Raw genomic sequence first — 21,071 nt, 5'->3', positions numbered from 1 at the left:
GTTCCAAGGCCAAAAAGACAATTAAGCCAAATCTTGGAAGGATTCAAATGTCAGGGTGAGGACTTGGTTCTTAACTTGGAGACACCAGGGAGCCAGGCAGGGTGGGTGAGGACGATGACACAGCCCAAGCTTCTCTCTGGGGGGCGGACAATCACGACAGGGTAGCAGGTGACTGGAGCAAGGAGCTGGGAACAGAAAACCACCTCAGGAGGCAATTGCAAAAGCTTTGGTCAAACTTGCAAGGTCAGGGTATTGTAGGTAAGAGATGAACAGAGTGAAATTCGGGTGGGAAAATGAAAGAAACTTGGCAACACATGGGAAATTTGAGAAAGAAGGAAAGCCATGGGTGACCGGGCTGTGAGCCCCTAAGCCTCATGTCTTTTTTTGTCTCTGTTTCCCCAGTAGAGAAAGAGATTCCTTTTGTTAGATGTTGTGCAAAGGAAACTAATCTGGGAGCTGCAAATGCTCAGAGGTCATAAAAAGAGAGAAAATCTGGCCCAAAGACCTATTCTATTTGGCTCATTCTGTGCTGAGTTGGCAACGTTTAGAAGAAGAGAGATTTCACATAAACATCCTATATTTCTTCAAGACTGCCCTCACTGGTCACCATGTCCCCCGGGGCACCCATTGGCTGAGCTCAGGTAGCCCTGTGTGGCTGCTCCCCAACACTCCACCTGGTCTCACTCTCAGAGGGTTCGCTCATTCCCTGTGAGGGCAGCCGATCAGCTCCCGGAGGCTGCTTTTTGATGTACCGTAAACCATGACATGCCCTATCACTGATCTGGGGGTTCCTGGAACGGCGGTCCAGGGGTTCTGCCTTGAGCACCTGTGCTCACAGAGAAATCTGACGAGACGTGGTTGGCAAGGAGGCGCAGCACTTCTGTGCCTTCTGCCACCGCCAGCACTCAGGACCGAGGGTCTAAACGGGTGCCATGCAATCACCGCCATGGTGTAAATGACTAGATCAGGGCATAGATGGACTTCATCAGACTTTTATTGAATACGTTCATCATGCCAAAAACATCTTTTTTTATTTCAAATTCAAATTCCATTTGAAAAGGAGGCCACAAATGACTGTTGGGATCCCAGCCAGCTCCTGGAGGAGCCCCCACGTTCGTGAGAAAGCACACACATCCAACAGCTACGCGATTTGATCACTCAGAACTGCATTTTGGGAAACTCCTAGAGATCCCTTGCAGGATGCCAGTTGTGTCTGTAGTTGGTGGCTGGGAAACAACAATGTAACCCCATTCTTAGACCTCTCAGAACACTGCTGGCTTTAAAACTATTGACTCTCAAGGATCTACCAGCCTAGAATACGTGTGTGTACGTGTGCATATATATATTCCCACTGAAAAAAATCACTGGTTTTGTTGCCTGCTGGCCGTCACATCGGACCCTTAGAATGACCTCAGCACCCCTGGCTCCCCTCCTTGGTGGGATCCTGTGGATTCCGGCTGTGGCCGGGCAGCCCTTCAGGAGCGTTTGGACTTGCTACAGGTTGGGCACAGCAGCTGGCCCTTGGTGATGATGTACGCCCGGCCGCTCAGCTGCTGCTCACAGCCTTCACACACGAAGTGCTTTCGGTGCCAGGCCAGGTCTTCCACACGCTGGTAGTCCTCCGAGAATATGATCTGGGGAGGGGAGCAGAGACAGTGCGCCAGTCAGGTTCTGTCCCTTGTGGAGACAGGGCATCGAGGACAAGTTGCAGAATGGTGGTTCCTCCTCCCCCATTCTCGTGTGACCTTCAAATGCGTCAGTGGAGGAATGGGACACAAACCTCAGGCAGTAAGTACGGTTATCTGCACAGGTCATAATTGTCTCTTAGCTTGTTAGATGGAAAACAAAATTCTCTGCCGTAGGCCAGTTTTACTTAGCTAGCAGCCATGATACTCTTTGGCCTGAATCCAAAGCCCGGCTTTGTTCTGAGATGGGATTACATATCCTGGTGAAGACAGCCCAACAATAGCTAAGTGGCCAATGGCCAGTCTTCACCAGCAAGGTCACACAGGGTCACTGGGGCTTTGAATAAATAACACTTCTTTTTTTTAAGTTCGTATTATTTTGAGAGAGACAGAGCGTGCAAGCATGCAAGCGGGGGAGGGGGAGAGAGAGGGAGAAAAAGAATCCCAAGCAGGCTCTGCACGGACAGTGCAGTGCAGAGCCCGGCGTGGGGCTCAAACCCACAAACTGTGAGATCGTGACCTGAGCTGAAACCGAGTCGGGGGCTTCACTGACTGAGCCACCCAGGCGCCCCACACACTTTGGAATATGTACTTGTATGCTGAGGAAGCCCTGAGGCTCAGAAAGAATTCAGAAAGAGCAGAACAGCTCTTCTCACCTCATCGCAGCCAGAGCACCGGGGCCGTATGCTCTCGCAGTAATGGCGGCCACACCAGGGGGCACCGTCCTTCCAGAAGTAGATGAGGTCCACCAGTGGCTCCGAGCACTTGGCACACACAAAGCAGGTGGGGTGCCACTGCTTGCTGTAGCCTGCCCTGTCTGAGTAGACCACAGGGCTGTCCGCAGGGGCCACTCCCTTGCAGAGCTCACAGACCTAGAAGGGGAGAGGACACCAGGGATATAAGGGTCAGGAGAGCATAGTGACATGGGTTTGAGCTTCAGCTCATCTCTTTCCTTCCTGGGGGCCCTCCAGCAAGTTACTAAACCTCTCTGTTCCTCAGTTTTCTCATCTTCAAACCTACCTCATAGGTTGCTGTGGGGACGAATTAGTTGTTTAGCTCAGTGAGTCTCAAACTTTTTATCCTCAGGACCCTTTATATTCTTACAAATTATTAAGAACCCCAAAGAATTTTTGTTCATATGGGTAACAGCTGTTGGGATTTACCAAAAGAAAAATTAAAACTGACTAAAAACTTGAATAACTATTTGTTGATTCATTTAAAATAATAAACCGACATGTTAATATAAATATTTGTAATTGAAAATAACTGTAGGGGCGCTTGGATGTCTCAGTTGGTTAAGTGTCCAACTCTACATTTTGGCTCAGGTCATGATTTCATGGTTCATGGGATCAAGCCCCATGTTGGGCTCTGTGCTGACAGCTTGGAGCCTGCTTGGGACCCTCTCTCTCCCTCTCTCTCTGCCGTCTACCGCATGTGCACATGCTCTTTCTCTCTCCAAACAAATAAATAAACGCTAAAAAAAAAATAGCTCCATTTTCCCCAGACAGAAAAATTCAGTGAGAAGAGTGGCATTGCTTTATATCTTTGTAAATCTCTTTAATGACTAGCTCAATAAAGGACTGCTGGATTCTTGTAACCGTTGTAGCTTTTCGTCTTTTGCATTATGTTGCTTTCTTTGAAATATATGAAAAAAATCTGACCTCACCCTGCTATGGAGTTAGAAAAGGAATGGAGGAGTATTTTAATAGCCTTTCCAGATAACTGTGGATATTCTTCCTTGATACTAAATCAAAATGGGACAAGTGGTAGTTTCTCAAAAGTCAGTGGGGAATCTGAACCACATCAATTAACCTTTCATCCTGCTTACATTAAAACCCACTGGACCACCTTGCACTTTGAATGGATCTTTTACCCACGTGTAATTATTTTTTATTTATTTATTTTTTTGAGAGACTGAGTAGGGGAGGAGCAGAGAGAGAAGGAGAATCCCAAGCAGGCTCCAAGCTGTCAGCGCAGAGCCCAACTCTAGGCTCAAACTCAGGAACCGTGAGATCATGACCTGAGCCGAGGCTGGGTGGTTAACCAACTGAGCCACCCAGGTGTCCTGTATAATTATTTTTTTTAATGAACTTTACATTTTAAAACAGTTCTAGATTTACAGAAAAATTGTGAAGATACTACAGAAAGGTATTTGCCCCACACCTAATTTCCTTGGTTCTTAACATCTTAAAGTGATATACTTGTCACAATTAATTAACCAATATTGATATGCTATTATTAAGTAAAGTCCCAACTTTATTCAGATGTTCTTAGATTTTCCTAATGTCCTTTTTCTATTCTAGGATCCTACATCACATTTAGTCCTCATGTCCCTTAGGCTCCTTTTGCCTGTGACTTCTCAGACTTCTTTTGTTTTTGACGACTTTGACAGTTTGGAGGAGTACTGGTCAGGTGGACCTCAACTGGGATTTGTCTGATGTTATTGTCATGATTACATTGGGAGAAAAACCACAGAGGTTAATTGCTATTCTCCTGACATACTTTCCAGAGTACATATGTAATCCATCAAATCTTTTGAGTCATTTTGGAGTTATTTTCCAGCTCCTCAAAATTCCGATGATGATGATGATGATGATGATGATGATGATGATGGCAGTGGCTATCATTTCTTAAAGACAGGTCTACATCCAGCGTTATGCTCAGGATTTTGCACTCCTTACAGAAGCCCTGGAGAGATATTCCCCCTTCTAGATTTAGCTCCCTTTTAAGGAAATCATTATTTCCCTCCAGACTTGGCAAAACTGAGTTTCAGAGAGTTTCAGTGGTTGTTCATTAATATACAGCGGATAGGAGGCAAAGCTGGGATTTGAACATGGGCCAAGCCTGACCCCAAAGCCAAGGTTCTTTCTACTATACTGTGTGTAGGTGTCCATAAACTGCAGCCACACCAAACCCTGATGCTCCCTGTACTCGTAAGACCCACTGGCTAAGAACAGATTTTACGTTTGAGCTCCAGTTCACTGAAATGTTTTCTCCCAAAAAAGAACTTCATTTTCCTCATTAGTAGACCTGTATTAAGGACTGAATTGTGTGCCTGCCACCAATTCATATGTTAAAGTACTAATTCTCAATGTGACTGTATGTGGCTACAAGACCAGGTAATTAAGGTTAAATGAAGTCATAAGGATGGGGCCCTAATCTGACAGGACTGGTGTCCTTACCAGAAGACTAGGCACCAATCAACTTCTCTCCCACCCTGTGTGCACACAGAGGAAAGGTCCTGTGAAGACACAGGGAGAAGGCAGCTATGTACAAGCCAGGAAGAGGGGCTTCATCAGAAACCCACCACACCAGCACTTTGATCTTGGACTTCCAGCCTCCAGAATTATGATAATAAATTTCTGCTATTTAAGCCACCCAGTCTGTGGTGTTATGTTACGGTGGTCTGAGCTGACCAATGTAACCTGTATTACAAAAACCTGTATTTATATTATTAGATTGTGAATTTCAGAAATGGAAAACTGTGGAAATTTGTTTTCCCTCTTGTTACATAAAGTACCTACATGATATCATCAGTTTTGGCTCTGGGCCTGCAACACCTAAAATATTTACCATTTGGCCTCCATGAGAAAATGTTTGCAGACCCCAGCTTTAGATGAGGACTCTAAGCTTACCAAGCACCAATTATGTGTCAGCCAAACTAGAAATTTCGTTCTGCCATGCAGACAGGAGTAGGCATAAGTTAAGAGCCTAGACACTTGGCATTCTTAAGTTATATAGTTTAATTACATTCTTAATATATATTCTTGCGTATGAAGAAAAAATAAAAGCTACGATGACAAAAAATAGGGAAAGAAAACCAGACCACGAAGAATGCCCATGTACTGCTCAGGGGTCCCTGAGCACAGTAGTTGTTGAATGAATGTCTACATAAAAAATATGCTTGGCTAATGGATCTGGACAGCTTGACAATGTTCCTTAGAATGTGCTGGACTTGTTGTTTCAGTTATGCCCACAAGAATGAACGGTGTGAGTCCTTCACCGCAATGAAAACCCTGTTCCTCTGCACGTGACTGAGTCCCAGCTCCCATGGAGCTCATCAGAGGTCTTAAACCAAAAACAAGTGATGAATCATCATTTACTTATTTTCACCATCCCTTCAGCACAGCCAGGACGTGTAAACTATTTGGCAAGTGTCATGTGAGTACCAAGTGAGTTTTCTGTCCGCCTGGCTTTCTAAATTTCATGGGACGAAATTTCCAGCCCTTTTCGTCCAGCAAAGAAGGGACTTGGGGTCAATCCACCACCTTGGCTGGGTATCACTGTGGTATACCAGTGGGGCTCCCAACTCCAGATTTCCAGATGTTGCTTAACACGGAAGCAGAGAAAGGGAAAGAGATAGAAATGCACGTGGCGGAGTCTGGGGAGCATCTGAAGGCACCCACGACCCATAGAAGGAAACGGAGGGCTGGGAGGTCAGAGGGGCAGTCTGGGTGGCTGTGAGCCTAGGTTATGGCTGAGATCTCTGGAGGTAATAGGGGGCCATTACTGGTTCTTGAGGCTGGAAGGGCTGTGTTTGGTTTGCACTGGAAGGAGATAGTTGTAGTGGCAGGGGCAGCATGGAGAAGGGAGGGAGAGTCATGCCCGCAGAGCTTGGTCCTGACCTTCCCCCACCACATCTGAAAGTGCTGTCTTAAGCACCTCCCTCAGTGAGGAGTGGCCCTTCCCTCATTGTTCCCTCAGCATCCCTGGCTCCTGGCCTCGTTATTACCAGTAGCCAGCCCTTTTTAAAGCAAACAGTGTCACTGCCATTTTATGAAAACAAGATGTCCGAGTAATGAGCCCTGTCAGCATGTGTCAGGAACAAATTTCCTCCCTTGGCCTCTGAGCTATTTTCTGTGTTCCTTTCCCTGTCTGACAGTGTCCTGGATAGTAGATCTGACAGTGTGCTGGCTCTGTCAGCCTGGTGGCCCCTCAGCCACCAGGGGCAGGCTGGCAACCAAGAGTCAGAACGCCCCCTTGCCTGCTTGGCTCCTAGGATCCTTGCCTTGCCTTTCTCTGCACAAACTTATTCTCCAACAATCCTTGGTACTGAAGTGGACAATTTCTAAATTGCAGTAGGTAGCTGAGAGTGGGGCTGGCTGTGTGACCTTGGACAAGTTACCCAACCTCTCTGTGCCTTAGTTTTTTCACCCATCAAGTGAGGATACCAATAATATTAACAATGTCATAGAGCTGTTGCATGGATTAAATGCGATAATAGAGTTAATGGACTTTATAAGGGCTCAGTAATAATTAGCTAAAATCTCTGGTTATCCGTATCCCAGCTCTCTTTATAGATGAGAGACCTGTGGCCCGGAAGGGTTAAATCCCTTTCCCAAGATGACAAAGATATACTGGAGGCAGGATGAGCTTTAGGTTTGGAGGCCTGAGGTTCCTTTCCGTAACACCACGATCATGTAGGTTGGCAGGAAGTGACTTTTCCCACTGATGAGCTTAGTAGTTTCCCATCTCCATTGTCTCCATCTGTGCGTGGCCAGAGAACAGGGTTCTGGGAGTTGTATCGTCCATCACTACCCCAGACTCGGCTACAGTCAGTCCCCTTCCCCAAACCGCCCCCTGTAAGACCCTGGTTCTCAGACTGGAGTCTGCCCCAATACCCCCCAGAGGGCTTCTTAAAACAGACTGCTGTGCCCCACACCCACAGTGTCTGATTCGGATAGGTCTGGGATGGGGTGCAGGATTCTGCAAGCTCTGGGGGATGCTGGTGTAGTCAGGGGACCCACTTTGTGAACCACTGCCACACAGAGTTTAAAAATGACCTTAAAAATAAGCTCAGCAAAAATGATATCATCAACTCTGTTCAGTTATAGCAAACGCCAGTTTGAATTCCTGGGATGCTTAAATTCTACACAATTTTTAAGAAAGCCCAGTGTGGTCATTCCCAGGCTACTTCCCCCATGAAGGAGATAGTGTGGCCAAGTACAAGTCCCTTGGGACTATGTTAAAAAGCATACAGAAGAACACTTATCATTAGCATATCAGTTGGTTCTTATTCATACTCTCAACCATCTAAAATCAGAGCTTGCTCATGAGAATCTTTCTAACATTTGCCACGTAACTTAGTTTGCAGACCATTTCCCCCTGGGAGGAGGGGGGAGTGGCCCAAATCTTTCACAGGTGGAACAGGTATGAAGTTTCTCCTTATGACCCTGAAGTTTTGCCCTGTCCCTGCTCAAATGGCAAGAGATTCTTAATGAAAAAGGTCTAAATGAAAGGATTTGAAAATTCTATACTTTGGGCCTTTGTAATCTGTAAAAAAACAAAAACAAAAAACAAACAAAAAATGTCTGGTTTGAGAAAGCTGAGGAACATTTCAGATTTGGCTACTTCAGAAGCGAAGACCCTGCAGGGCTGGGGTTCTTTTGGTCATGGTGTGTGGAAATGTTGTTGGCAAATTCTTGGACACTCCTCCATCCAATGGGGTATCTAAGTCCCTTCCTTTGATTGTGGTCCCTCCTTAATGACTTGCTTCTATTGAACAGAGTGTAGTGGGAGGGATGTTACAGATGCCTGTGGTAGGGCATAAAAGACAGCACAGCTTTCACTGGGATCTCTCTCTATACACACACCTTGGGAGCCCTGGGAGGACAGGAAAGAAATCGTGAGACCTCTATGCCAGGGCGACTTTGTGGAGAAACCACACAGAGAGCAACAGGCCCAAAGACCCCCTCCCTGGCTGGTCCAACCCAGCTGTTTGTGTCTTCCCAGCACTGAAGCCAGACCACCAAGACAGCCCCCAGCCTATAGGCTGCTCCAAATGATGCCACGTGGGCAGAGACAAGATATCCCCACTGAATCTTACCCACATTGCTGATTTCTGAGCAAGACAGATGTTCTTTCTTTAAGCCTCTCCACCTTTGGGTGGTTGGATATGCAACATTAGGTGACAAGAACATCCAATGTGAGCACACAGAATTAAGACTTCTGGAATGGGAGTAACCTAGACACAAAGTGTTTTAGGCAACAGTATATTAGGGACAGTGGCCAAAGGTTACATGGCCAAAGACCTGTCTCTAAGGACCGAGCTGTGTTGGCCTTCAGAGCAGGATCAGCAGATGTGGAGAACCCTCTCCAGCAATAATCTCTCTGCTGGGGTTGCCAGAAGCTCTGTCCCAATAATTCTGTTCTTTTCTGGAAGGCTCTTATCCAAAGGCCTACTCAGTCTAAACCCAGAGTGCCTTGTGAAAATCTCACTATTACAATACAGTAAATATTAACACAAGGGCCTTGAATTCAGGCGCTGGGTTCTTTCCAACACAAATACTCAACAATTTATTTATAAACAGCCTCTCCCCATTTCCTCTTATGGTGATTATTCGCCATCTTTGCTTTGCAGCCTCATGTATCCCAGAGGTTTTTTTTTTTTTCCTCATTTTCTTTCCTTTTTCAGCCCAGTGTCATTTCTGGTATCTTTAGACTCTTGTGTTCTGTTCCTCCACACTGTCATCTTCCTGAGACTCCTCACAGTACAGACTGGGCAGGCTGGGTGCAGTGGTTAGGGTGAGGGGCTTTGGGATAAGATCTGTACCATTGCTCCATCACTGATAAGCCCTGAGACAAATCACCCACCTCCCTGAGCCTCAGTTTCCTCACTTGTAAACATATGACAGGCCCTGGCTTATGGGAGATGCTTTACACATGGCGGTCCCTGTTGTTGGCCAACAATTTCACCTCATGCTTCTTCTTGGGGCAGACGATTGAACATGGGCCTCTCTGCCAAGCAAAGTCACATGTTAGGCATCTCTAACTGAATCTCTCTCACTGGTTACCTGATAAAGGGGGAACACGGAGCCAGGAAGGCTTCATAAATGCTACTCTCAGAAGAGAGACCGTCAGCCTGGGGTGTTCTTAACTCCAGCTTTGACAAGTGTGTGGGCAAGAGCTGGCTTCCCACCAAGGACATTGCAGAGTAGGAAGAAGCCTTATATGTGCTCATCTTGTCGCAGTGGTCATGCACGTGCCTGCAGCTGCATGGGGTGCTATGGAAAAAGGAGGTTCCATCATCTGTGGTGTTTGTGGGGTTTAGGGTAAGTTCCAGTTCTGCCTTAACCGCTCACAAGCTAGATGACTAGAAAAAGGGGAAATTATATTTTGTAGGAGAATTCTTAGGATTCAGTTGAAAAAAAAAACAAAACTAGGTAAAGCCTTTGGCACAAGTGCTGGGCACAATCTAGGTAGTCAAGGAATGGCAGATGACGTCATTATCATCATTATTCATTAACCTGCATTAGCAAAATGAAATTGAATAAAACCAAAGTAATTCATAAAAAGCTAATAAAAACCATGTTTTACAGTTGTTCTAATTCTGGGGTGAGCAAACTACATCTGTGGGCCAAACCTAGCCCACTGCTTGTTTTTGCAAATAAAGTTTTATTCGCACACAGCCATGGTCATCTGTTAGATATTGTCTATGGCTGCATTAGTGCTACAACAACAGAGGGAGTAGTTGTGACAGAGACCATGTGGCTTGCAAAGCCTAAAATATTTAGTATCTGCCTTTTACAGAAAAAAAGTTGCCAGCTCTTGTTTTAGTCAATGGAATATTATGCAGCCCACTCCAGAAAAAAAAAAAAAACCAAAACCAACTTGTGAAGTCTCTGTGGCAACATGGAAATATATTTATAGCATAAAAAAGTGGGATGAAGGGAATTTTCAGTGGAAAAAAAGTCCTTTAATGTCATTAAAATATCTCCACTGTAAAGAAGGAGGGAGGCAGATGTTGAGAAGCCTGGTAACCATGGTGATTTTTCCTGCTGCTTCCCTGGGCCTTTTACCCTCTGTCCTCCAGCTCAGACAGGGCTCAGGACTGGGGGTGGGGCAGTGGTTTCAAATTCCCAGAGAGGGGCCTGCAGGAAAGCCAGCCTGCCGAGCCCACAAGCCAAACATCTGCTGCACAAAGATTTGGAAGTCCCTTGCCCACAAATATGTCCCTTGTTGGGGCAGGAGTTGGGCTGAGCAGCCAGATGCTGTAAGTTTCCATCTGAGAGGCAGGCCTCAGTGGGCGGGGTGCTGTGGGGAAGGGGCTGGGTGAGGGGCACCCAGCAGTGATGGTAAATTACTAACGGGTGGAGATTACATTGAATGCTATGTTCTGGCTTCCTTTCCCCTTTCTTCAGTTACAAGTTTGGGGTGTAGGGAAGGGAGGAAATTCCATGCCCAGGAAATCCGCACATTTCATTTCTGAGAAAATACCAAGTAAGCATTCTAAATGCAGGGAAATGGTTTGGTGGGGCTGTTAACAATCAGAGCATTGAGGTCATTGACCTCGCAGCCCAGGCGCTCATAGGTTCCATCCAGGTGGGAAAGGTGGGGCGCGGAGGGCCTGGAAAGTGGATATGGGGCTCTGCCATTCTCCAGGGAATGTTCCAGATTGCTGGAGTTGGCAGATCCCTGGCCATGGAGCTCTCTGAAGCCCTCCAAACCCATGAGAACCCATGGTGTGTGGGATTGGGGTGTAATGGGTGAGGCCTTCCATTGTTCTTGGCATGCCTACAAGAGGCCCCCAGATTCTTCACTGAACTGGGCTGTGGGTGACTCCAAACTCTGTGGCTCAACCAACAAACATAAATACACACACTTTTGTGGAGTGTCCTCACCCACCCAGGGCCCCACCCCAGGACTGCTCAGACTCCTCAGGACTGGTGACCAACAAGGATCTGGGATGGAATCCCAGCCCCACCTCTCATCGGCAAGCCTTTTAAGTTCTCTGCTGCAGGTTTCACAGCTGTGAAATGGGTATGAACAACTCCAGCCTCTGCCAATAGTTGTTAGGAGGACTCAAAGACATGAGTGAGCCTGCTGTGAACAGTCCCCTTCCCACCTGCCCCCCTTCCTTGCCAACACACACACGGTGGGGCAAGTAAAGGAGAGAGGGGGAGACATTAAATATTTGGGGTTTTTAATTGGCCTCACTGATTTAAAGGGCACACTTGTGGGGTGACAGTGTCTGAGTTAGCATCTGGGATTTTTCACTGCGGTGTTTCCTCACAAAGACAGGTGCCTCTGATGGCATTTCCCATGGTGTCCTGCCTCTCCTAAGCTCAGTGTAATAATGACTCTTTAGGGCTGCTCTGAGGTGGGCAAGGGCAGCCACAGCTCCTGGATCTAAGGACCCGGATCTAAGGACTGCATAGCACCAGCCATACGGGTGAGTTGAGCTCAGAGGGTGCTGTTCCCACAATCTGGATAGACCTCTGTTATACATGTGGCCTCACCCCTAACTCAGCTCAAGGGGCCCATTTCCACATGGACAAGGTGGAAAAGGCTTTTGGCAGTAATGCTCCTCTGGTCTGGAGAACCCTTTCCTCTGAGCACATTTTGGTGGAGGGGCTTGGTGAAGACTCAACAGCCCGATCCTGTTGTAACTCGGGTCCCAAGGTCTCTGAGGAAGGACAGCACTGTAACAGGCTGACAGCAGATTGATGGAGCCGTGCCAGCTCCGAGGAGAAACGCCCTGCAGTGTAGACGGAGCCGTGCCAGCTCACAGAAGTGCCCTGCAGCATAGGCTGATTGTGGCTCTGTGAAAAGGGAGCTGGTGGCCTCAGGCTGCTGAGTAGTGTGGTTGGGTGTGGTGTAATGCAGTGTGTGATGCCCTGCCTGTGTTTCCTGAACTCCCTGTGGGTCTTTAAAGGAAGATTCCTATGTAGCATCCTCAGAGCTGGACTCCCTAAGCCAGGAGGCCTAAAACATCTATAGAATGCCCTGTTGTCTTCTCCGATCCTCACCATATGCCACTTTAATGATATTATTTTTCCTCGACTTATATGTAAAATTATTTTTATACTTTTTTTAGCAGTGGTTCTCAAAGTGTGGTCCCCAGACCAATGTCAGCATCAACCCGGGTGTTCATTAGAATAGCTGATTCTCTGGCCCCACCTGTTCCTACTAAGCAGGGAGCTCTAGGGTGGGGCCCAGTCCTCTGGATTTTAGCCAGCCTTTCAGGTGATTTTAGTTTCAGAACCACAGCCACAACCTGCCGGAGGCTCTCAGAAGTCCTACCTCAAAGAAACCCACTTAGTTTTGGTTACTCTAATGTCTCCCAAACTTACATGGCCATGTAACCCCTTTAGGATCTAATATCCATTAGCTATCCAAGGAACAAGCTTTGGGCAACAGGAAAGATGGACTTGGGGACTGATGGGGGGTTGGTTCAAATCCCACAGCTTTTCTTCAAGTCATTGGGTGGTTGGGGGCTTTAAATCAGACCCTCTAGTTCTTATCGCTGCCCTTGGTTCAGAGAAAACCAAATCGTAGCTGCTAACGATAGTAATAATGATCACTCTTAGGATGACAAACAATATTATGTCACCAAGATCATTCTAGGAAAATGTGTTTCACGTGTTCTTTCTTTTGCCCATTTTTTTTTTTCTCATAAATCACCGCTTGGATTTGGGGCATCAGTCTGAGTTCTACAATTTCCTCCCCATATCTGGGTTCTCAAATTGAATGCCCTGACCATTTCTGGCAAAGTCCACTGTCCTCATCAGGGGAGCAAAAATCAGGCTTCCTGCCTGATGCTTGGCTCTGGTAGCTGTCCTACACTTCCCTTTTATGAGAAACAGAAGGGACACAGCACACAGGATGGCCAGCACCCACGTCCACTTGACTTGGCCATTGACTAGGGTAAAGCAGAACAAATTTGGGGTTGCTGGGGACACACTGTCTATGGACTGGCAGGCTATCTAGCTACCTTTATAGGATTTGCTCCCTGGCTTCTAGGAGATAAACAGGGAGTCAATAAAAGCACCCAGCCTTCTTTCTTCCTGGAACAGATAATAAGCAGGGTTTTATAACTCAGCATCATGTAGTTGGAAAAGTATCGGATCCAGGTTCTACTCCTTAGAAACTGTGGAACCTTGGAAAAGTTACCTACCCTCTATGAATCTCTGATTCCATACCTGTCAAATGGGGTTGGTGAAATTCACCCTACTAGGCAGCTGGGTGAGTTAAACAAAGACTCTGAAAGAGTAGGCATGGCATATGGCACACATCAGGTGCTTAATAAATGTGAACTTGGATCTCATCATCCTCCGGGGCAAAATGGTCATCTAAACTGTCCCCATCATTAGAGGCTCTATTTAGTCTGAATATTCACTGATTCATCCATTTGTTCATTCATTCATGGTTCACATATTTATTGAGCACCTACTATCTATATCAATGGCACCTGCTGAAGATACAGAGATGAAAAAGAAACCCGCAGCACCTAGAGGTGACATGAACACATGACGTACAGGCAGGGATCCACTAGTTACATAACTAGTTATCCAATCAAGATTGGGGGTAGGATAAGGAAGGAGAAGGCCGTTTTCCCTAGCCAGCCCAGCCCAACCACCACGGGCTTCCTTCAAATTCTGTTTTTGGTCTGGTCTTATTGTTTAAATGCTTCCAAACTGTCAGAACTACTTCCTAAAGTTGACAATAGGCAGGGGCTCAGGATCTCAGGCCACCTTTGCCCCACTTCCATGCTGTACAAATATGTGGGGCTGAGTCAAGGATAAAATAGCGTATCTCTCCTGGGAATGGCAATTGGGAAATGTCCCAACGACTTAAAGAGATCGCCTTCCAACTTGGAATTATGCAGTATTTATGCTTTAAGGACAGATAACTATTTGGATATAGGGCTGGATGGGGAGGACACTAGTTTATGAAACACTGTAACTGGATCTAATTTTTTTTTTAAGTCGCTGGGACATGGATTCTTCCTCGGAAATGGGTCTTTTCAACACCATCGCCAAACCTGTGGTAAGGAAAATAAGTTTTGTTCTTTTGACTTAGAGTTCTCAGATTGACTGTGTGTGGCCATAGTTCACTGGACGGTAAGCCCAAATGAACGCGCCAACAAATGGGGGTTGGACATTCAGGACACAGGTTTTGGATGGCAAGTTTGAGTCACTGCAGGCAGGAAAGAGCCTGGCCCTTTCTGAATGTAGTGACAACATCAGCAGGGCTGGCATTTCCCTGGGCGGTCCGGCTCACACGGGCGACTGCCAGCCTGTTACCAGCAAGGCAGGTTATTTGCTTGAGGGCTTCACGTATTGGGACATTTATCTCCAAATAACAATTAGAGGCAGCTGAAGTCACTTGGCTGACTGGGGCAGAAGGCAAAAGGTAGACGGGAGCCAGAGGCCGTGAAACAGCAAACATCAGCCCTCTGTGGTACCCGTCTCCAGCTAGTCCTTTATACCTCCTGTGGGGCAGATGAAGACAAAGCCATCCATGAGGTTTTCACCTCCCGGACACTCTACCTTCTTCATTTTCTCTCAAATAGCCTCCAGTCCCTCACTCCCTTACAGCACATCTTCCACATGCTGCTAGAGGGCGCCTTCCCAAGCACAGCTCAGATCCTGTGATAGCTCCCGCTGAAACCTGCCATAGCTGTCTGTGGCCCTCAGAGTGAAGTCCTACATCCATGGTATTCTCCAGTGTGGGGACGGAGTCCTCCACTTGTTTGATTTCCTGGGGCTTGGCGGACAGCACAGGCTGGTTGATACTTGGGTGATGAATGGATGGAAGGCTTGCCTCTTCAGGAAGTGTGCCCCTGCTGACCCTGCCAGCGTCGTGTCCCCACGCCCCCCAGCACACCACGCTCTCAGGCACATGGGACTTTGTTCAATCCTCTGGCTCCACCGTACTCTCTGGAACTTAGGGTTGTTTTGCCCAAGCTTGCCTCTTTAAGATGGCCTGGGTCTTCCCTGCCAAGCCTGAATTCAGCTCTGGGTGCGTCCTAGTCATTTCTCCCGGCCAGGCTGGGCCTCAGCTCCTCCTCCAAGCCCACCCTCACCTCAAGCAAGGTTAGATGCCCTTTCTCTAAGCCGTGACAGTTTGGTAGCCTGTGACCTCCACTGGACAAGTAGCCTCTCAAGCACAGTGACCTTGTGTTATTTTTCACAGGATAATGCCTGGCACAGAGTAACTGAGCACCAAACAGCCGCTGGCAACATGAATGCATGAAATGAATGTTGGAATGAGGGGCAAGAGCCTGGAGCTGGGGCCCTGCCTGTGCAAGCCCTGGGCCTGGTTTTTTCAGCCAGACCTGGAGGCACGGCAGACACTTACATATTCTTTGGACGGGTCACCGATGCTGCCGTTGGTGGTCGGAGCGGTGGTCTCTGTGCCCTCTGGCTTTTCCTGCTGCTTCCCTTCCTCCTTGGGCAAGCCACCCTGCCCAGGGAGGGCCACCTCTCCCACGCCAAGGGCCTCGCTCTTGTATTGCTTGACGAACTCTTCCATTACTTTCAACTCATTCTCCAGAAGTCCGCGGCAGCGAGATGGGTCCTGGTCGTAGATGGGGAGCTGCTGCATGAGCTGGCGTCGGCGGTAATAAGCGCCCTCGGTGCCTGTCACTGGCTGCTTCTCTTTAGGGATGAGCTCCATGTACTGTAGGCCCTAGTGGGGAGGAGATAAACCGACTGTGATTCTCAGGCACCCAAGCCAGATCTGGAATTGGTGAGCAGCCTCCAGCTTCTCCATCTGTTTTTGCAGAGCCCCGAGGCTTGTCAAGGCAGAAATGTTGTGAGTTTGGCGACACCCGGAGAGGCCTAAATAAGCTGTCACTCTCCACCCAAGTGGTCGCAGATTCACATTCTGAATGGGAGTGTTGTACTGGATGCGTTGGCTTTGCAACGCAGATTTGGTTTCCTTCAAAACTAAATATTTTTACTTCACTTTACCTCATGGCAATGCTCCTTAAAAAGAAAAAGAGTCAATCTAGTTTAAAATTGCTTTGCTTGGAAAAGTATAATTAAATCATTATAGGTGTAAGGTATTTCATGGTTTGTTCATTTAAAAACAGGCAAAGGCACCTTCTAATAGAACAAGTTGATAAGGTCTCGTGGTAATAACATTTCCACATCGGTATGACTGAAAACCATCTGAATGTTAATATGTCCATAGATAACTGTCCGATTTGGCTTTTTTTTTTTTTTTTTTGTAATGAACAGTAATCTTATACTTGGGTGGGTTGCAGGGATGGGAAGATTCAGAGGAGAAAAAGGTCAAGGCCACACAGCATGAGGAAGCGTGAAAAGCAAACTGTTTATCCTTTACAACTGGTCTCCATTTCTGTGCTTGACCCTGACTGTGACTCTGACACCCCCACCAGTTTGCCGGATTCCCACTGCCCAGGTGGCTGTTGCCATATTTACCCTCTTGGAACCTGCCTGTGTCCTATCACATCCTGTGGTTGGAACTGGATTGTGGTAATCAACATGGAAAGTCATACTGTAATTCATAATGAACAATCCCGGCTTTTGCCTCACGTTAGGGAGGAGGGGCAAGGAACCTGATGGAGGGGCGTACTAGTCCAGAGCCTGGTTTGCTAACTTCCATAATAAATGAATTCCGGGTCAGAGCAGTTTTAGAGAAGGGAGAGGCAGATGACCCGGGTTTCTGTGGACTCATGAAGTGAGAGATGGCTGTAGATGGCCCTATGTGGCTCTGCCCTAGAGCTTGGAACACCTGTGGGCTCACAGAATACCCTGTGAATCCCCCTTCACCTGTACAGTCCCTAAGGACTTTTCCAGGTGCTTTTTCAGGCACAGGAGATGGACTGGGTGGTAGATAGAATCTTAGGGTGTCGGGGAATTTGGTTTCTAGCTCCCTCCCTGATGCTGTTCTCTGTGTAACACTGAGAAAGTACACAGCCACCCAGGCCTCGGTTTCATCATTGCAAAGTTTGGGGTAGACTGCATGATCTTCAGGGTCCTGAGCACTGTGAGAAGTCTGTGGTGACCTCACTCGGTCCTCACCACAATTAGCAGAGAGAGAGGCAGTAGCACTGACCCGGGTCTACAGTGCAGGAAAGTGGCTCAAGGAGCCCGTGGTTTCTGGCTCGCCAAAGAGGCCAAGACTCTGAACCCCAACACACGGAAGAAGAAGTGCCAGGGAGCCACACGGCTGACCACACGTCTGGGAAAGGCTCGGTCCTGACTCTGTCTGCGGGTGGTGTGGGGTGATGCGGTTTTTCCCTGGGTCAGTATGAAACCATAGGTGGCTTCCAGCACAAAAATGCCAGGCAGGTAGGTCTGAAGAACCTAGTCACAGACTTTGGGGTGCATGAGAATCGCCCGACCACCTTGTGAAAAAGCTTCCTGGGATCACCCTAGACTTTGATTTGGGAGTCTGGAGGAGCCCAGAAGTGAGCACTTTTGCAGGTCCTCCTGGGTCATCTGAAGCAGGACATCGGGGGACTCAGGGACAGTGGGTAGGGGGAAGGGGTGTGACCATCTGAGGACAGGGCAAGCAGCAGACCAGCAGCACACAGGCTGGGGCAGGGCACAGGGCCCTGGGGAGATGGGTTAGAGACAGGTGGGTGGGGGGGCAAATATCTATCCCAGGCCTTCTTATTTCGTGTCTGAGGCCTGCCCCGTCCTCGGGATCTGTGGAAGGGATGGGGAGGTGGTGACAAGACTATGGCTCACCGTGCCAGAAAGGGCACCCAGACCTGCTTAGCATCTCATTCGCTCCCACTGTGGAAGCAGTTCCAAGTGCATGGCTGATCGAGCTCATGGGAGCACAGCCTCTTCTTCTGTGAGGGCTGCTGACCTCCCGGGTTGAGTGGTTGAAGGAATGGCAGGAAGAGCTCACACTTACGTGGTACTTACTATGTTCCAGCACACTTCTAAATGCCTGACCCATGTTAGCCCGTTTACTTCTCACAGAACCCCCGGGAGGAAGGCACTAATATTACCCCTCAAAAAACCGAGGCACAGAGAAATAACCTCCAGAGGGTCACACAACTCGTCTGTGGTGGACACAGCTTTGTACTCAGCAGCTTGGGTCTCAACCCCTTCTACACTGCCTCTCTAGAAGGCGAATAATTTGCAAAGAGGAAAAAAACAAATTCCCCCAATCTCTAGGGGAGTTTCCTTCTGTCTTCATTTCAGGGTGAGGAGGCTGTGTGGGCACTGCCTAGTGAGATGATCCCCCAGCCCCTGGATATGCCCCTGATTCCGGCCTTCAAGAGCATGCATCCCTCCCTGCATAGCTTTACAAATAAACACTGTGGTAGGAGTCCCGGGGTAGCGGCCTTGCTGGCCACCTGTTTGTTGATCCGTGTATTCAGTGTCCTTTCATGGCTCTGTCCTGGCTACAGGTGTTTGTGACCTGCAGGGCTAACAGATTCCTGGCCAGAACCCTGGAGACAGGGAGTGTTCCCTCCCAGGAACCTGTTGCAGGTCAAAGCCCCAGCTGGGTACCTGCTTTCTGCCTTTGCAGGGTCAAGGCCACACCATGTGGCCGCCAATGTTTTGTTGTTGTTGTTGTTGTTGTTGTTGTTGTTGTTGTTGTTGTTTTGTGATGGCTGGCCTTGCCTGGCTGGCCTGAGAACCCTATTCACACACCTGTGGTAGACATTACTCATCAACCCCGGTGAGGGCATCAGAGTCCATCTCAACACAGCCCTTCAGACAATTGCTGTTGACTGGCATGGGCTTGGGACGGGGATGATGGGGAGAGAGGGCTGGCTCAGAGTCAGCTGCCTGTGCCACTCAGAGCTTGTAAGAGAATCTCTCAGAAATCCCTCCAGGAAGCTGATTAAGGTCATGTTCCCAAAACCTTTAGCAGGAGGCCTTTTCTCAGAGCAGTTGGAAAGGTTGGTTTAGGTTTCAAGTTTTTCACGAGGACCTTTCTGAGTCATTTGGTGCATTGCTGTCTGGCTGGGACATCTTGGGTGAAGAGGTTCCCAGAATCAGGCTTTATCAGGAGAAGAATCAAAAGGCAGAGAGAAAAGTGGAAAAGAAAGGTGCCTTATTCCCAGAGTTGGGCATAGTTGAACACACATGGACTCTGGAATCGGAAGACCCCATCCTGCCTGCTCTTTCGGCTTCTCTGGCGGTCAGGCAAGGACAGTACATGGGCTTTGTGTTACATGCTAATCTCCATCAACAGTGGCTACTTGAGTGCTGTGTTGAGAAGGATTCTGAGGCCCAAAGAGACTCAATGGAAGATCGTGCTCTAACTGACCAGCAATGTTTGCCATGGGTGTGGGAGTAGAGGATAAGGTAGGAGTGCCACACCTGCACGAGTTCCTCAAGAGCCTCTGTTTGCTCTCCTGTAAAATGGGGTTATTAAGCACGTAGGGAGTGGTGAGATGTTGATGACATATATCATATGTATCATAGTATTTTTTTATCATAAATCATAAATATATCACAGGGATTCGTGAGAGAGTCTCTAACAAGCTCTGAGTGGCACAGATACCTCTGACCCAACCTCTCTCCCCATCATCATAAATACACACATACACACACACACACACATACACGTGCACACACACATGCAGAATGCTCAATGGATGCTGGTTCCCTTCATCTTTTCATCCTTCCCTCTCCCAAATCCTGGCTAGCTTTCAAAGATTTTCCCAAGTCCCTCCCTATTCTTAGAAGCCTTCCCTTAAAAGTGCTAACCCAAAATACATGCTGTTTTCTGCCTCTCCTCCTACCTGTCTGGTTCTCCTGGCCTGGCTTGATAGGTGGGAGCCTAAGCTTTGGAGTCAGGGAGGCCCGAATCCAAGACCTGGCTCTGTCATTTAAGCCAGCTATGGGACATCAGGCTAGTGGTGTCACTTCTCTGAGCCTCCATTTTCTCCTCTGTGAATAAGGGTAGTAACAGTATATCCCTAACAGTGTTGGAAAATTAGATGAGACCACGTATGCATAGCTCTTAGCATATGCTAAGCTTAGCACACGAAAGTACTCAGTAAATATTAGCTATTAGGTTTATTGTTACTAATCTTTAAAGGCTTAAGAATTTCTCCATTTTTCATTCTGGTTGGGAAGGATGACAGCAAGATTCAGTTCCATTTCCAAAATATAATCAGTCCTGATCACTTGGTAATTAAAAAAAGAAAAAAGTGGGGAGGGTGAATGGGAAGGGAGAGCTGTCCAATCTCAGGCGACTTGCTCAGGCAGGCCAGATGCAGAGCAGACAGAGGGGCCTTTATACCATGTGGTTTTATGAGCGAGCATTAATCACAGCCTCACGATGCCTTCCTCTGATTAGTCTGGAGCCGAAGCATTTGGGGTTTTCACCAGCCAGTTCCTGACGCCCACAGCCAGCTCTTTTACGAGCTGCTTGCTTTAGTTTCCACTGACATCTTGGAGACCTGCTTGATGGCTTAGCCAGACCTGGGTGCTGGAGGCAGACCCACATTTGGAGCCACCCAGCACTGCTATAGTTGGATGCCACTCTCTGTGGCCCGGATCTGCCCCTGCCCAGCCCCTCCAACTGGTCAAGCCCAATTAACCATTCTATGTTTCCTTACATGTAAAATAATTCCTACCTCACAGGGTGGCTGAGCTCACAAATGCTGACGTATTCTTTTAAAATATGTTTTCAAGAACTATAGCTTTTTAAAAAAAA

General features: G+C 47.7%; 1 protein-coding gene across 1 annotated transcript in view; it reads right to left on the bottom strand.

Annotated features, from left to right (window-relative positions):
* Window positions 1-972: 972 nt before the first annotated feature.
* LMCD1 (LIM and cysteine rich domains 1) overlaps window positions 973-21,071 on the bottom strand; it is a 58,130-nt gene continuing 38,031 nt past the window's right edge. Inside the window, exons 4-6 of the mRNA XM_060631629.3 lie at window positions 15,768-16,097; window positions 2,342-2,557; window positions 973-1,634 (exon numbers count right to left, since the gene is read on the bottom strand). Coding sequence (XP_060487612.1) covers window positions 1,476-1,634; window positions 2,342-2,557; window positions 15,768-16,097 — 705 coding nt within the window. The 3' untranslated portion in view covers window positions 973-1,475. The remainder of the gene's footprint in view (window positions 1,635-2,341; window positions 2,558-15,767; window positions 16,098-21,071) is intronic.

The sequence above is a fragment of the Panthera onca genome, chromosome A2, assembly GCF_046562875.1.
Source record: "Panthera onca isolate mPanOnc1 chromosome A2, mPanOnc1 haplotype 2, whole genome shotgun sequence".
In the NCBI taxonomy this organism is placed as follows: domain Eukaryota; kingdom Metazoa; phylum Chordata; class Mammalia; order Carnivora; family Felidae; genus Panthera; species Panthera onca.
This window is presented reverse-complemented; position numbering and strand designations above follow the sequence as displayed.